The sequence below is a fragment of the Schistocerca nitens genome, chromosome 4, assembly GCF_023898315.1.
Source record: "Schistocerca nitens isolate TAMUIC-IGC-003100 chromosome 4, iqSchNite1.1, whole genome shotgun sequence".
NCBI classification, from domain to species: domain Eukaryota; kingdom Metazoa; phylum Arthropoda; class Insecta; order Orthoptera; family Acrididae; genus Schistocerca; species Schistocerca nitens.
In genome coordinates this window covers 82,835,253-82,853,219 of record NC_064617.1, presented here as the reverse complement: position 1 = coordinate 82,853,219, position 17,967 = coordinate 82,835,253, and the positions used below count along the sequence as shown (strand labels likewise).

The window sequence follows — 17,967 nt, the reverse complement described above, 5'->3', positions numbered from 1 at the left end:
GTGGGCACAGAATATAGGATTAAAAATTAACACTCCAAAACCCAAGTGGTACTAGTTGGTCATCTAGGCTCATTAGCCTGAAATGTTGGGAATTCCTACCATCTTTAATCCTAAATGGAACAAATATCAATTTCTCACCCTTAGCAAAGAGTCTAGGAGTAATAACTGATGAAAATCGGAACTGGACTGGATATGTAACTGCAATGCGCAAGAAGGCATCAGTGTCTTTTGATGCTCTACAAAAATATAGAAAGGGCTTCACTATTGACCTGAAAAAGAAACTTGTACAAACACTTATACTTCCAATTATTGATTACAACGATATTATCCTGCAAGGACATTCTCAGGATATATCGTGGCATCTGTATTTGGTGATGAACGCCTGGTTTCGATATATCCGTGTCGTTCGACTCTTTGATCATATTTCAGAATCATATGCACAATGACCGTGGGTGCGTGCAAAGAAACATAGAGATTTCCATGCACTCCATCTCCTTTACTGTCTTATCAACATTAACTGTATCTCATATCTCTCCCTGATCTTTATGTTCTTGTCCGAACAACATGGAAGAAACACTCATTCCCATCATAATAAAATCCTTAGATACTTAATGTTCCACTTCACCACTAATCAATCACTTTCTCGAAGTCCTTTTCAGTAGCAGGAAACTGACTCATGAATAATCTCTCTCATTGTATTAGATAACTAAATAACATCTGCAGTTTCAAAAAACAGTTAATGACGTATCTACTGAAGCAATAATAGAAACTATTATTGTCCCCGTATGCACTCATTCCACCTTTACATCCTTCTTTCCAACCAGACCTTCCTCATTTCCCAATGTTCTTAGATGGTGTGGACTCTTTAAATTTCCCTTCCACAAAACTCGCTATATGAAAGACAACATTATTTATACATTCCTTTGAACCATTACATTATGTAGCTTTTCAGTCTCTCGATTAACATGATCACTAAGAGAATTTTTATCAAAGAATTTCAGCTTAGCTTCCTACCACAAACATTTAACTTTTTGTTCAGATGTGTGTTTCAACCTGTCGACATGCCGCTTAAGAAACTCATATTGAACACAAAAACATCAGCTTTATATGTGTTACTGAATGCCAGGACTGACTCTCAGACATGCAGTGATTTCGACCAGTGCAGTGGAGAACTCCCCAAATGAAATCTATCACTTGTAAGCACATATTTCAAATGACGGAATCCTGTAAATGGACACATTGAAATATTCTGTTTAGTTCAGAGAGGTCATAAAGATTGGTGGGCACTTTAATATTTTCTATGCTCCGCTTAATTATACAAAACAACAATTATCTGTTATAATAATGAATATTCTCTCCATTAGAAAGTTGATGTGAGATTTTTCATCCACCTCCATGAGACCTAGTGAGATTTTGCGACCCTTCCCCCCACTTTTAGAGATCATGCATTTAATTGATATCCCCTAAGCATCACAGAATGAGTATTTTGATAATACGTATCCCTGGCAATATGGGGTGAATTTGATTCCTTATTAAGCGAGCTTCATACTGATTTGAGCAAAGACAGCTTATCCAGTTGTTCATTTTGCTGAAGTACGTAACTTACAGATATTTCTGGTGTCATCGTAACTGTTTTACCGGAGACTGATATGAGGGCACGGAATTCGTAGATATGTGGTCGTGTATCTTCTTACAGTTTACGTCTTCTTGCCCACTGCCCTCTGTGTTCTGATTGCTGCGGTCTTTCGTGGTTGTAATGCTAGATCCTTTCTTCTTCGGAAATTGTTATTCTCGACACTTTGTTTACATTTTCTTGTGTCAGCGTCAAAACCGTGAATAATGCAATAGCTTCAAGTGTACTGCTCGCTGGTCGAAGCGTTTTGAAGTCCACAATATTAAAAAAGGAAGACCAATAAGCTTTATGAAAAGCATTAAAATTACATGAAATTAAAGGGGAGCGCTATGAAGCTAGTTGATTAAACATTCCTCACTTTTGTAAAATCTTTCAAATAAGAACTTTGAACGCGGTATGCTAAAGTAAAGCCCGGTCCACACGCAACGATCTGTTTGCGCAGACATTGGCCCAGATGTCTGTACATGCAAAAGATAGCTGTAAATGTGGTGTGTTCACACGACACAAACCCCAATCTACCACTCGCCCGCCATCTATCAGTGTAGAAAAGAAATATCAGTGGCAAGTGACTACGCTCCCCGTAAACGTCAAAAACTTAATTCAGTTATTTTGAAATATAGAAATGGAGGAAGTTCTGTTGTGGTCTGTGTTCGCAACTTGTGTTGCAAAAAACATTCAGACCAACCGCAGGAAACAGAGAAGGCGTTCAAAATGGTGTATACAGTGGCTGCTAAAGCAAAAGCAGTTTTCTCAGGTACATTTACTGCGAGAGTTTCAGGGCGAACCTCTTTTGTTTTACATAACCTCGTGTTCCATTTCCTGGCACATTGACACTCCAGTTTCATCTTCAGTTGTACTCCTGCTTGGTCTTGGCGTTTCTTGATCACTAAGAAAGCCAAGCAGACCAAAATACCATAACGTTGGCTGGTATACTTGATCTACTCTTACACCAGATCTTCTAGATTTCTGAACTTTGGATAACTCTTTTCGGTAAACAGTTCGCTGACAGACTGAATTTACTTGACTTGCCTTCATGAACTCATCCTTCAGGACAGCGTAAATAGCTTCACATGTGTTGGGTATTGTTTTACTCAAAGCGTTTCGATATTGCAGTTGAAAATTCCAAATCCTTCTAGCTCCTTCCTGTTGCTGGGAATCTTAATGTTACGCCAGCCGTTTATGAGGAGAAATTGCCCTTCTCATACAAGTATTTTTTTTCTCATAATATGAGGGGTTACAAGCTTTAAGAGATAATTATAAGTTTCGACATCCATCTGCAAATAATTTCGCCAGTTCGCAACGAATTTTTTTTTTTTTTTTATTACCGTTTCTCCCATTTGCCGAGGCGTCAACTGCCCGCAATTTTCCAATTAGAGCATTCTATTCTGCTGTCTTTTTGTCTCGGGTCACTATATTCTTTACTTTTAATCTTCCACAAACATGGATGGTTTCTATATATTTCAATGAATTCACTTACAAGCTCTCGAGAACACTGACGAGTATCAGTCATTTTAATGCCCTATGCGCACAAATACAAACACTAGACTGAGCAAACAGCTGTTTCGCGCTAGATTTGCGGCGATCTCCTTTCCACACGCTCCAACTTGTCTGCTCAGATGTGGTTTGAACCCACAGATTTGAGTGGTTTCGCTCAAACCTCCAACTCCAACCTCCAGGTTTGCACACACCTCAGGTTGGTGCAAATCTTCTGTCCACACGCAATGATCTGTCTGCGCAGATGTGATTTGCGCAGACAGATCGTTGCGTGTGGACGGGCCTTAAGGTGGAGGCGCGTAAGTCAAAAAAGTGCAGACGAGCAAATGGAGAAATTGTCCTCTTTTAAGCCAAAAGTGCTTGGTGCCATTGTAATCAGTGTTATACTGTCGGAACTTATTTGGTACAGTTACAAGAAGTATTATAAGCCAAGGAAACCCACTAGAAAGAATTACCCGGTAGTGAATGAGGTTATATTTTTTACTGATAAAGGTGTGAATTGTCGACAACACATTTATCGCTGTGGTAGTTGTGGAAATGAAGACTGTTCAGACTACAAATTGAGGTATGTCAATTAAATTATTTTAATTTAAAATAAAGCAGTTGTACATGCAAAGTTTATCCTGTTGTATATTCTTGTTTACATTCTGTAGGTCTGCGTAGCTCCGTTGTATTCGGCTACAGACACACAACCATTGTGAACTGCATGGCAGAGGGCATTTCTCGTTGTACAAGTTTTAGAGCGTTTTCAAATTTGATTCACGTCCGGAGCACTGGAAGAATGCTTGCTATCAACCACCTGCCCACGGTGAATTAATCTAATTTTTCATTCCGGACCGTATGGGAGCTATATTTTATTTATTATGTAGATATAGAACAAGTCAGAATAGAATGCGGAAATAAACATTACAAATTTTTCACGTAAGGAAAATACAGAAATTAACCATGAGTTCACATTCAGTCTGAGTAACGTTTACTATTCTTATTACTGATACCCCCGATATGATTCCCACAGACAGTACACATATCCGAACCCATTTATATACAAAAAGACAATAAAGACATGGTTACACATTCATTCTTACTAACGTACATAGGGTGTTGTTTATTTCTAGATTCATTACTTAGTTCTAGCAACTTTCTAAGAAAGCTCTCACAGGACAGTGTGTGTCTGTCTTCAAGAGTCTGCCAGTTCAGTTCCTTGTGACTCTTTCCTGTGGTTCACACAAACCTGTAACCATTTGTGCTGCCCCTCTTTGTATACATCAAAAAACCTCTGTTAGAGACATTTGTTGTGGGCTCCACAAACTTGAGCAATATTCTAAGATGGGAAGTAGAAGAGATCTGTAAGCAGTCAGCTTTATAAACTGACTGTATTATTCCAGTATCCTCCCAGTAGCCCGAAATCTTCCTCATGTCTACAACTGAGCTTATGTTATTATTTATTTTGAGTTCATTAGACGTGTGTACAGATCACTGGTTAAACGAATTACTGTTTAGTACACCAAGTACACTAAACTTACGATAGTTTAACATATGTGCCATGCTACATTATTTCACTTTGGGTTATTCTATCTCAAATCAATATGGGGTTTAAACCTCATTATCTTAGAGTTTCTTGAAATTTGATTCAAATTTATTATTGGTATAGACTTTGAAAAATACGAAATTTTACTGAGATATGTCAAATCGTCACAGAGCTGCAAAGTCATAAATGGACCTAAATACAGGCAATGTCAGTTTTTAGAATTGCTGTACAAGATTTCCTAATTGTGCTACAAATCTGGGATGAATACCATTTAACAGCATTTTTCACTCCCTTTCCTAGGCTGTACGATAATATATAAATTAATAAAAGAAAATGGTTTTCAAAACAAAATTTAAAACTTTTAATTCATTTAAAAAAAAAGTATGTATTTTAAAATTTCCCAATTTATTCCTTGAGTAGCTTGTACTGTTGTAAATTACAGGCCAAAATGTAAATTGCGATGATAATTTCTTCATTAGTAAAAAACAATGAAGACTGAAGCTTTATTTCCAATAATTCAACTGTGTGCTTAAATTAATTGTTACACCAATACTCATCTACATCTACAGCCTGCAAATCAGCGGGGTGTAACACTTTTTAGGGATATGAAATGGAACTCTCACATAGGCTCAGTTGTGGAAGAAGCAAGTGGTAGACTTCGGTTCTTTGGTAGAGTACTGGGGAAGTGTGATCTGTCTACAAAGGAGATTGCTGACAAATCATTCATGTGAACCGCCCTAGAATATTGCTCAAGTGTGAGGGACTTATACCAAACTGGACTAACAAGGGATATAGAACATATACAGAGAAGGGCAGCCTGAATGGTCACAGGTTTGCTTGATCTGTAGGAGAGGGTCACAGAGATACTGAAGGGACTGAACTGGAAGACTCTTGAAGGTAGAGGTAAACTATCCCATAAAAGTCTTAACGAATTTTCAAGGACCGACTTTAAATTATGACTCCAGGAATATACTGCAATCCCCCTACGTATTGCTCACATGGGATCATGAAGATAAGTTTACAATAATTACTGCTCACACAGAGGCATATAAACAATCATTCATCCCACATTGCATACATGAATAGAATGGGAAGAAACCCTAATAACTGATACAATGGGACATACTCTCTGCAACATTACAGAAACGTCCAAATCCAGTCGTCTGCTTTGACACACAAAGTCATCAATATAGCTTGAAATGGCTACTTCCAGCATATAAGGAATGACGGCAATGATGTCACTATAGACATATGCCAACAAACACAAACAAAAATAAAAATGAGACAATAACACCTTACTCAAAGAATATAAGGGAATTAACAGGACAACTGTGGAAAATTGGGGGTTTAGGGCGGGGACAAGCCAAATATACAACAATAAAAGAAAACACCACACAACCCCAAAACAAATAATATAAAAGAGAATTTAAATTAGAGCATTCCGCTACATCAACAAAACCACAGTAATTGGACATTTCCCTTGACCCATGTAGCTCAACCATAATTATCAATTCCAAAAAACCAACACCTACAACTCCGAATAGTGGAACCAAAACCCCCCACAACTCAAAAACCCAAATACCTTATATTCACTATATTAATTAAAAAAAGACCGAATATTTGCAGAAACTGTATGACAGACATCATATCATCACCCATCTCAGAATGTAGTGATACACTCATAAACTTCTCTGTCATATCCATACCTAATGTAAAAACAATAAAAAAAAGTTGACTTCTTTCCGCACAACAAACACCAGACTAATCGGACCTAGCAAAAGTGCCAAACACATAAACAAAGAAGAACCTTAATCACTTACTGAGAACACTTCCACAACCCACGTTACCACACCAACTACCTAATCTCAGAATCATGTTTGCACCAAGACAGTCAAAGCTCAAATGAATGCAATACACAAGATAAACTCAGCATGTCCACATCCACTACCAGAGGGCACCATAAAATACAACAATACGACATCTACAAAAACAACCAACTCATAAGCTCTGCACCGTAATGACATCACACACCACACCATTATGTCATGGGTGAAAGTAGACGGGTTGAGTCGGACGCTTCTGTTGGCTGATTCCAACAGTGGCTCATTGATGTTGTAGTCATAGCCTATTACATTTTTTCATTTTGTGAAGTCCACAGTTTTACATATCTGAACATTTAAAGCAAGTTGACAATCTTTTCACCACTTTGAAATCATATCAAGATCCAACTGAATATTTATGCAGCTTCTTTCATATAGTGCTTCTTTATAGATAACTGCATCATCTTCAAAAGTCCTGATGTTACTGTTGATATTGTCTGCAAGGTCATTAATGTACAACATAAACAGCAAGGGTCCCAACACATTTCCCTGGTGCACACTTGAAATCTTATAATATGACAGCAACAGTAACAGAAGACACTAGATGTTTAAATAACTATTTACCGAGCACCTGCAGGAAATTATAATCTATTCTTAGATCATCTAGAAGCTCTTTTGGGTTATTTAACAGGAAGAAACAAAGAAATTTTGATTGCTGGTGACTTTAATACAGATTTTCTAATGCAACCTTCCAGTAAACATTCACTGCAGTTAGTAATGTTGTTTTTCAATCTAACTCACATTGTAAACTTTCCAACTAGGATCACTAAATCCTCAAGGACAGCCATTGATAACATTTTTATAGACAAATCAAAGGAACAAAATCATTTCATAAAACCTGTTATAAATGGACTATCAGATCATGACATGCAGCTCCTTGTTTTATATGTAAATTCTAAGCAGATTATCAAGAATGCTAAATCTGAGTACAGGAGAGTAGTCAATCAACCAAAAATTGAGTGTTTTAGAAAACTGCTCAAAGATATGAACTGGAAAGATGTTTATAGTGCTCATGACATGAATGAAAAATATAACACATTCATGAACAATAACAGTACCATGTTTGAAAACTGTTTTCCTCTAAAAGTTACTCAAATTAAACAGAAGTCTATAATAAAACCATGGATTACACAAGGAATAAAGGTTTCCTGCAAGACAAAAAGGAAAATGTATCTGTCGACCAAGAATAGCTCCAATGCTGATGATTTAGCTAAATACAAGGAATACTGTAAAACATTAAAAAAAGTAATTCAGACGTCTAAACAAATCCACTACGAGAAGAAGATAGCAATGTCAGGGAACAAAATAAAAACAATATGGGATATCGTGAAAGAGCAGACTGGTAGAACCAGAAAGGAACAGGAGCAAATAGCACTAAGGGTAGATGACACATTAGTAACTGATGGGCATAGTGTGGCAAATCTATTTAACAAGTACTTTATATCCGTTACTGATAGAATGGGACTTTCAGGATCAGTAAATAATGCCCTTGAATATCTGAAACTAGCCTTCACAAATAGCTTCAACTACATGAATATATCACTCACTTCACCAAAAGAAATAACGTCCATAATAAAATCTTGAAAAACAAAGCATTCTAGTGGGTACGATGAAATATCAACAAAGTTTAATTAAGGCATGTTCTTGTGAGTTTAGTACAATTCTAAGTTACTTGTGTAACGAGTCAATTATAACTGGGACATTTCCTGACTGGCTAGAATATGCAGATGTTAAACCTCTATTCAAGCAAGGGGATAAAGAGATACCATCAAACTACAGACCGACTTCACTTTTGCCAGCATTCTCAAAAATTTTAGAAAAAGTAATGTACAGGCAGCTTCTCAACCATCTGACCACAAATAACATATTATCAAGAAAACAGTTTGGATTTCTGAAGGGTTCTGATATCGAGAAGGCTATTTACACCAACAGTGAAAATGTACTAAATTCATTAAATAACAAATTACAAGCAGCAGGTATTTTCTGTGATTTGTCAAAGGCATTTGATTGTGTGAACCACAACATCCTTTTCAGTAAATTAGAATTCTATGGTGTCACGGGCAGTGCTGCAAAATGGTTCAAGTCATACCTCACTAACAGGAAACAAAGGGTGTCAGTGCAAGGGACTAGTGAATTAAGTCATCAGTCATCATCAGAATGGGAAGAAATTACATGTGGTGTCCCACAGGGATCCATCTTAGGGCCATTGCTTTTTCTTGTGTACGTTAATGATCTCTCATCAGTTACACTGTCAGAAGCAGAGTTCGTTTTGTTTGCAGATGACACAAGTATTGCAATAAATAGTATGTCAAATGTACTTCTAGAAAGATCTGCTAATGATATTTTCATGGATATTAATAAATGGTTTAAAGCCAACTCACTGATATTAAACTTCGAAAAGACTCACTATATGCAATTCAGAACCTGTAAGAGGATTCCACCCAGCATATGCATAAAATACGAAGAAGAGCAGATAGAAGAGGTTGACAGTCTTAAATTCCTGGGATTACAACTTGATAATAAATTCAGTTGGGAAGAGCACACCACAGAACTGCGGAAATGCCTTAGCAAATCTGTATTTGCAATTCGAGTGTTAGCAGACATAGGCGACATAAAAATGAAAAAGCTTGCATACTTTGCCTATTTTCATTCCATAATGTCATATGGTGTAATATTTTGGGGTAACTCTTCAAGTCAAACAAAAGTTTTCAGAGACCAAAAGCGTGTAATATGTATTATTTGTGGAGTAAATTCACGGACGTCCTGTAGAAACCTCTTCAAAGAACTGGGTATACTAACTACTGCCTCTCAGTATATTTACTCATTAATGAAATTTGTCCTAAATAATATATCTCTTTTTCCAACAAACAGCTCAGTTCATACATACAATACCAGGAACAAAAATGATCTGCACAAGGACTTAAAAGCACTTACTTTAGTTCAAAAAGGGGTCCACTACTCAGGAACACTCATCTTCAATAATTTGCCAGTAAACATAAAAAATTTAGTTAAAAATAAAGATCAGTTTAAAAGGAGCCTGAAAGACTTACTAGTGGCCAACTCCTTCTACTCCATTGACGAATTTTTTAATAGAAACAAATGATGTATTGTATATATTCATACTATTAGTATTGTTATTTCAGCTTAAAAAAAAGAAAAGAAAATTGACATGTTCCACATCCACAAGGATCTCCTCAGCACAGATCTATGGAACGAAAACTAATCTATTCTAATCTAAATGGGTCTGAAACAATAATTGATCAAGTATTTGTCAATAATAATAAGTGTGAGCATATTACTGAAGCAATAGAGATGGGGTTCTCGGATCATAAGGCAGTCACATTAACGTTATATAATATATCTATTAAGGATCCAGTGGTATATGAAAAATACAGAGAGAAAAGATTTGTAAATGAAGACAGCATTAGGGTTTTTAATCACATGTTAAAAAGTATAACTTGGGACACAGAATCAACTTGTAATGTAGATAAAAAATGTGAGTCATTCCTAGTAAATTATTGGCATTGTTATGATATCACATTTCCTATTAAACAAGTCAAAATTAAAACCAAAACAAAGACATGGGTAACACAGGGAATAAAAAAATCTGCAGACACACTGTGAAAGTTCCCTTGAGTTTGGCGTCTGAACAGCCTTTTCCAGATGCCAGCATCTGGTTGCCGTCTTTTTTGATTTACGAAAAGCTTATGACACGACCTGGTGACATCATATCCTTGCCACATTATATGAGTGGGGTCACTGGGGCCCTCTTCTGATTTTTATACAAAATTTCCTGTTGCTCCGTACTTTCCATGTCCAAGTTGGTGCCACCCATAGTTCCTCCCATGTCCAGGAAAATGGGGTCCCGTAGGGCTGTGTATTGAGTGTCCCTCTAATTTTACTGGCCATTAATGGTCTAGCAGCAGCTTTAGGGCCGTCTGTCTCACCTTCTATGTATGCAGACGACTTCTGCATTTCGTACTGCTCCCCCAGTACTGGTGTTGCTGAGTGGCCCCTACAGGGAGCAATCCACAAGGCGCAGTCATGGGCTCTAGCCCACGGCTTCCAGTTTTCAGCTGCGAAATCGTGTGTCATGCACTTCTGTCGGTGTTGTACCGTTCATCCGGAACCAGACTGATCCACTCACTGTAGTGGCGACATATCGATTCTTTGGACTGGCTGTAGACTCCTGATTGCCTTGGCTTCCTCACCTTCGTCAGCTTAAGTGGAAGTGCAGGCAGCACCACAGTGTCCTGCACTGCCTGAGCAACACCAACTGGGGTGCAGATCGCTCTATGCTGCTGCATCTCTACAGAGCCCTTGTTCAGCCCCTCCTTGACTATGGGAGTCAGGTTTATGGTTCAGCAGTGCCCTCAGCGTTGCATTTACTTGACCCAGTGCACCAATGTGGTGTTCAATTAGCAACGGGAGCTTTTAGGATGATTCTGGTGACCAGCATTCTGGTGGAGGTCAGAGTTCCTCCATTAAAGGTTAGGCGTGCACAACTGCTCACCAGTTACATTGCACACATTCGTAGTTCTCCTGAGCATCCGAATTACCATCTCCTTTTCCCAACCACTGCGGTTCATCTCCCACATCGGTGGCTCAGGTCAGGGCTTATGATTGCGGTTCGCATCTGATCCCTTCTGTCCGAACTGGAGTCCTTCCCTTTACCACCTCTACTCTAGGTCCATTCACGTACACCTCCATGGTGTAAACCTAGGCCGAAGCTTTGCCTGGACCTTTCTCATGGCCGTAAGGACGCAGTTAACCCCGCTGCTCTCCACTTGACATGTTCTGGGGCTCTGAAGTGGTTTACACGGATGGGTCGATGGCTGATGGTCATGTTGGCTTCGCCTACGTCCACAGAGGCCATATTGAACAGCATTCCTTGCCCAGTGGCTGCAGTGTATTCACTGCAGAGCTGGTGGCCATATCTCGTGCACTTTAGTACAGCCATTCATGCTCTGGTGAGTCATTTCTTCTCTGTACTGACTCCCTGAGCAGCTTACAAGCTATTGACCAGTGCTACCCTCGCCATCCTCTGGTAGCGACCATCCAGGAGTCCATCTATCCTCTGGAACGGTCCAGTCATTCAGTGGTGTTTGTCTGTGCCCCAGGTCACATTGGAATCCCAGGAAATGAACTTGCTGACAGGCTGACCAAACAGGCTACACGGAAACTGCTTCTGGAGATCGGCATCCCCATCACTGACCTGCATTCAATATTACACCACCTGGTTATTCGGCTTTGGGAGATGGAATGGCATAGTCTCAGTATGCACAACAAACTGCGAGCCATTAAGGAGACTACAAATGTGTGAAAGTCTTCCATGCGGGCCTCTCGCTGGGACTCCGTGGTTCTCTGCCAGCTCCACATTGGCCACATTTGGGTGACACACAGCTACCCCCTATGCCATGGTGACTCACCTCAGTGCCGGTGCGGCTCGCAGTTGACAGTGGCCCATATACTGTTATGCTGTCCTGCGTTGCCTGCCCTGTGACATCATCTTCGGTTGCCGGATTCGTTATCATTGATTTTAGCAGACAACAACTCCTTGGCTGATTTGGTTTTACGTTTTATACGTGAGGGTGGGTTTTATCATTTGATCCAAGTTTTAGCACATGTCCATTGTCCCTCTGTGTCCTCCACCCAAGTGCTTTTAGGATGGAGGTTTTAATGTGTTGTATGTGTTGTTGCAGAGTGGCTGGCTTCTCCTTTTTCGTCTTGTGGTCAGCCAGCCATGGTAATCTGTTTTAATCTCTTCTCCCTGTTTCTTGCGTCTCTCTGTGGTTTTCTTGTCCTCTTTCGTCCATTGTAGCGTTTGTTATCCTTCTGTCGTTCCTGTGGTTTTCCTTTCTCCTCGTTTTGTGTTGTTTCATTCTCACTCTTGTGGCTTTGTTTTAATCGGAACAAGGGACCGATGACCTAGCAGTTTGGTCCCCCCCCCCCCCCCCCCTCTTAAATCAACCAACTAGTGGTTGTGATTTTCGATTTGGAGAAGGCCTACGACACCTGCTGGAGAACTGGTATCCTCTGTACTCTCTACACATGGGGCTTCCATGGCAGCCTGTGCCATTTCCGTCAGGACTTTTAAAAATACTGAGTTTTCAAGGTGCTTGTGGGTTCTGCTTTGTTGGACACCTTTATCCAGGAAAATGGTGTGCCTCAGGGTTCCATCATGAGCGCCGTCCTCTTCGCTATCGCCATTAACCGCCCCCCCCCCCCTTGTCTTCATCGATGTTTTGATGATCTTTGCTCCCGGAGGATCAACAATGGCTTTCGTTTTTCCACTGACAAAACTATCTGTATGAATTTCTGGTGGTGCACTTTGTTTCTCCCACCATCTTTACATCTTGAGCCTGTTGCTCTTCCATTTGTTGAAAGTATGAAATTCCTGGGGCCAATGCTCAGTAGGAAACTCTCTTGGTCCACCCAAGTGTCTTACCTGGCAGCCCTCCATGTGCATTCCCTCACTCTCCTACGTGTCCTCAGTGGTACTTCCTGGGGTGCAGATCGAACCACCCTCCTCCATTTGTACCGGTCGCTTGTCCGTTCGAAACTAGACTATGGGTGCTTTGTTTGTGCATCTGTACGTCCGTTCCTCTTACACCGTCTCAACACTATCCGCCATTGTGGCACCCATTTGGCTACTACCGCCTTTTACACTAGCCCAGTTTCAGAGTCTGTGTGATAAACCTGCTGAACTATCACTGTCCTACTGCCGTGTCTTTCTCCTTAGCATGTATGCATGCCGTTTGTCTGCTACGCGTGGCCACCCATCTTATGCCTCCTTCTTCGATGACTCGTTTGATCGCTATTATGGGGAATGTCCTTCTTCTCTGTTACCTCCTGGAGTCCGCTTTCGGCACTTGCTTTGGTGGTTTAACTTCACACTACCTGCAACTTGCCCGGTGGGTGTGGACCCTTCACCACCTTGACTTCATGCGGCGGTCTGTATTGACCTTGGCCTTCATTTGCCTCCTAAGGACACTACTCCAGCCTCGCTCTATTGCCTTCAGTTTCACGACCTTCGCATGAAACTTCGTGGTAGTACCTTTCTGTATACTGATGGCTCTTGGCCTGACCATGGTGTTGGGTGTGCCTTCATCATTGGTGCTGACGTTTTTAGATATTGGCTTCTGGAACACTGCTCTGTATTTACAACCGAGCTCTTTGCCCTGTATCAGGCCATGGAGTACATCTTGCAACACGGGCTTTTCAATTGTGACCTCTACTCAGAATCTCTCAGTGCCATTCAAAGTCACTGTGCGCTGTATACTGGCCATCCCTTAGTGCGCCATGTCCATCAAAAAGTCACTTGCTCACTCTTGTTGGGGCCACTGTGATGTTTATATGGGTTCCTCGTCATGTCAGTCCGTCAGGAAACGAGGCTACTGATACTGCTGCGAAGGCTGAGGTACAAGGACTGCAATCCTTGTACCTCAGCCCACTAGTTCCTATATACCCTCCAATGATTTCTGTGTTGCCGTCTCTCAGGAGGTGATGTCACTTTGGCATTGTCATTGGTCCTCCCTTCAAAGGAATAAACTCCAGATTATTAAGCCTCTCCGAGCAGCTTGGATGACCTTCTCTCGGCCCTCCTGCCAGGAGGAGGTCATTTTTAACTACGTTGGGTATTGGGCACTGTGTTTTAGCCATCATGATTTGTTAAGTGTACACATTGCCCCCAAGTTTTAACAGTCCGCCATTTCCTGATGTAATGCCCATTTTTTAACCGTTTTTGTTCCCACTTGAGTTTGCTGTCTGAGCTATCGGCCATTTTAGCAAGCAACGCGCGAGATGTCGACCGGGTTTTACTTTTTATCCATCGTCGCAATATGGCAAAGCCCATTTAATTTTTAGTTCTGGACATCTGTTTCCGTATGGTGTCTGTTATAGCCCTTTCTCCACATCCCTGTTTTTAGCTGTCTTCTCTTACGTCAATTGGGATTGACGTATAGTCATTTTTTAACTCCTCTGTCTCACTTGTTCCATAATTTCGCCTTGGGCGTGTATGACCCCAGTTGTTTTTGAGCCCTAAAACAAAACAACTTTTGTCTGTCAAGCAAACTGTTGATTGGATATACACTCCTGGAAATGGAAAAAAGAACACATTGACACCGGTGTGTCAGACCCACCATACTTGCTCCGGACACTGCGAGAGGGCTGTACAAGCAATGATCACACGCACGGCACAGCGGACACACCAGGAACCGCGGTGTTGGCCGTCGAATGGCGCTAGCTGCGCAGCATTTGTGCACCGCCGCCGTCAGTGTCAGCCAGTTTGCCGTGGCATACGGAGCTCCATCGCAGTCTTTAACACTGGTAGCATGCCGCGACAGCGTGGATGTGAACCGTATGTGCAGTTGACGGACTTTGAGCGAGGGCGTATAGTGGGCATGCGGGAGGCCGGGTGGACGTACCGCCGAATTGCTCAACACGTGGGGCGTGAGGTCTCCACAGTACATCGATGTTGTCGCCAGTGGTCGGCGGAAGGTGCACGTGCCCGTCGACCTGGGACCGGACCGCAGCGACGCACGGATGCACGCCAAGACCGTAGGATCCTACGCAGTGCCGTAGGGGACCGCACCGCCACTTCCCAGCAAATTAGGGACACTGTTGCTCCTGGGGTATCGGCGAGGACCATTCGCAACCGTCTCCATGAAGCTGGGCTACGGTCCCGCACACCGTTAGGCCGTCTTCCGCTCACGCCCCAACATCGTGCAGCCCGCCTCCAGTGGTGTCGCGATAGGCGTGAATGGAGGGACGAATGGAGACGTGTCGTCTTCAGCGATGAGAGTCACTTCTGCCTTGGTGCCAATGATGGTCATATGCGTGTTTGGCGCCGTGCAGGTGAGCGCCACAATCAGGACTGCATACGACCGAGGCACACAGGGCCAACACCCGGCATCATGGTGTGGGGAGCGATCTCCTACACTGGCCGTACACCACTGGTGATCGTCGAGGGGACACTGAATAGTGCACGGTACATCCAAACCGTCATCGAACCCATCGTTCTACCATTCCTAGACCGGCAAGGGAACTTGCTGTTCCAACAGGACAATGCACGTCCGCATGTATCCCGTGCCACCCAACGTGCTCTAGAAGATGTAAGGCAACTACCCTGGCCAGCAAGATCTCCAGATCTGTCCCCCATTGAGCATGTTTGGGACTGGATGAAGCGTCGTCTCACGCGGTCTGCACGTCCAGCACGAACGCTGGTCCAACTGAGGCGCCAGGTGGAAATGGCATGGCAAGCCGTTCCACAGGACTACATCCAGCATCTCTACGATCGTCTCCATGGGAGAATAGCAGCCTGCATTGCTGCGAAAGGTGGATATACACTGTACTAGTGCCGACATTGTGCATGCTCTGTTGCCTGTGTCTATGTGCCTGTGGTTCTGTCAGTGTGATCATGTGATGTATCTGACCCCAGGAATGTGTCAATAAACTTTCCCCTTCCTGGGACAATGAATTCACGGTGTTCTTATTTCAATTTCCAGGAGTGTATTTTACAGAAAAATGAAGAACTTGATGAAGTGAAAATAACTTTTCTTCATCCAGCTGTGCCATTTATATTCTGATATTCTCTGGGTATCAGTAATGGATTTTCTTGTGTATGTAAATCCCTTGACTTCTGCTGGAAGAGCTTATTCTTTACTTGAAAGTGGTATGTACCAAATGAATGAAGCTTTTTCAAATTGAAAATGATAAACAGATCCTGTCAATAGTTAGTTTTACTGTGGACTATTTACTTTAATCTTTTATTACAATAGTGTTCATGATTATTTTCACAAAAATGTCAATATTAGTAATGTTGCAATAATTAACGTGAGAACACAGCTGAATTATTGGAAATAGATCTTCAGTCTTCTTTTTTTTTTAGTAGTGAAGAAATTATCATCCCATAATTATATTTTCGCCTGTGATTTACAGCAACACTAACAATTCATGGAAATTTTAAAATATGTACTTTTTAAAAAAAATTAAATTGAAATTTTAAATTTTGTTTTGAAAAGAATTTTCTTACATTATCTTATGTCTTGTTGTATACCATAAGAAAGAGAATGAAAACTGTCATTAAATGGTATTGTCACCGCTACGAAATCATATCAAAATCAGACCAAACATTTGTGCAGCTTTTTCAGACAGTAGCCTGCTTCATTACAGATAACTGCTTTGTCTGTGAAAAGTCTGAGGTTGCTGTTAGCATTGTGTGCAATTTCATTTACCATAGATTACTAAACTCCCATAAATTTATGATTTCAGTATGGTTAAAGAATAGGAAATTTTGTACTTAACTTGGTATTCAACAAACCGTTGGAGATGTAATTGTAATTAAATAATGCATAACCTATAAATTTTGACTTCCATTGAATAAAATGTGGGGTAGTACACTTTATGATAGTTTAATAGCAATGTAACATTTTCCCCCCTTAGTGTCCTGGAGTGAAAACACAACATGAACAAACAACATACGACCCATTTATCCTTATATACTAACGAATCAAGAAAACAGTAACATGAATGACTTTTGAGTCATTGATTATGATTTAAATGTTTGTTATTTTTAAGATAAGCTGTGGAGTTACTAATGAATAATGACCAATGCCAATTGTGTAACCTGTGTGTGTGTGTGTGTGTGTGTGTGTGAGATACGAGAATTTTTTCATCTAAAATTACCCACTTTGTTCTACCTAATAAATACAGAATAAGTTATAATATTTGTAATAAGTGTAGTCAGACATGTATGCTTATAGCTTATAAGAACTCCAGTATTTACATAACTTCACATTTTCATTGGGATGTGGGTAATGATGGTTTAACAAAACCATGAAGAATATTATATTGTTAGTGCTCTCTTGTTTGCGCAACAGTTCAGAAGCATACTTAGTCACAGAAGCATTAGAAAATCACTAAGAAGCCAATACCTACTTGAATCATATAACATATTTTTTTGATGTAGGTCACATTCACATAATCAATGACATATGTATTTGCTATAAGATGTTTAAAGTTTGTAATTGGTACAAGTTTCCTTGCAGGAGGTTGATAAAATTCTTGCAAAGTGCAAAAAGAACATTAGACATATGCATATATATGATCACCATCCAAGATATTGCCGATGCTGTGAAGACTGTGCATTCTCGAGGAGTCAGAGTTCGTGTCATTGCTGAAACTGGAATGGCAGACAATAAAGGCTCCAAAATTCCATATTGGAGAAAAGTTGGTAATGTCATGCTTGTAGTTTACTGTATGTCGATAACTGATTTGTACAGTTGATGATATACGTGTTTCACATTATGGTATATTTTAGGTGGGGGGAAAAATTGCATTCTTATATTGCATTTTAGTGTGCTTTTGAAATTTCTCTTTTTGCTGTTGTGTGTTTCATATGAATGCCTTGTTTACTTAGTGGATGCCTTTTA

At 40.7% G+C, this 17,967-nt stretch overlaps 2 protein-coding genes across 2 annotated transcripts in view; one reads left to right on the top strand and one right to left on the bottom strand.

The window, feature by feature from the left end:
* The window catches only part of LOC126251840 (pericentriolar material 1 protein-like), a 781,694-nt gene that overhangs the window by 457,715 nt on the left and 306,012 nt on the right, over positions 1 to 17,967 (bottom strand). The gene's annotated exons all lie outside the window — the stretch shown is intronic.
* LOC126251841 (uncharacterized) overlaps positions 3,395 to 17,967 on the top strand; it is a 66,260-nt gene continuing 51,687 nt past the window's right edge. The window contains exons 1-2 of the mRNA XM_049952511.1: positions 3,395 to 3,692; positions 17,584 to 17,768. Of these exons, the coding sequence (XP_049808468.1) occupies positions 3,454 to 3,692; positions 17,584 to 17,768 (424 nt within the window). The 5' untranslated portion in view covers positions 3,395 to 3,453. The remainder of the gene's footprint in view (positions 3,693 to 17,583; positions 17,769 to 17,967) is intronic.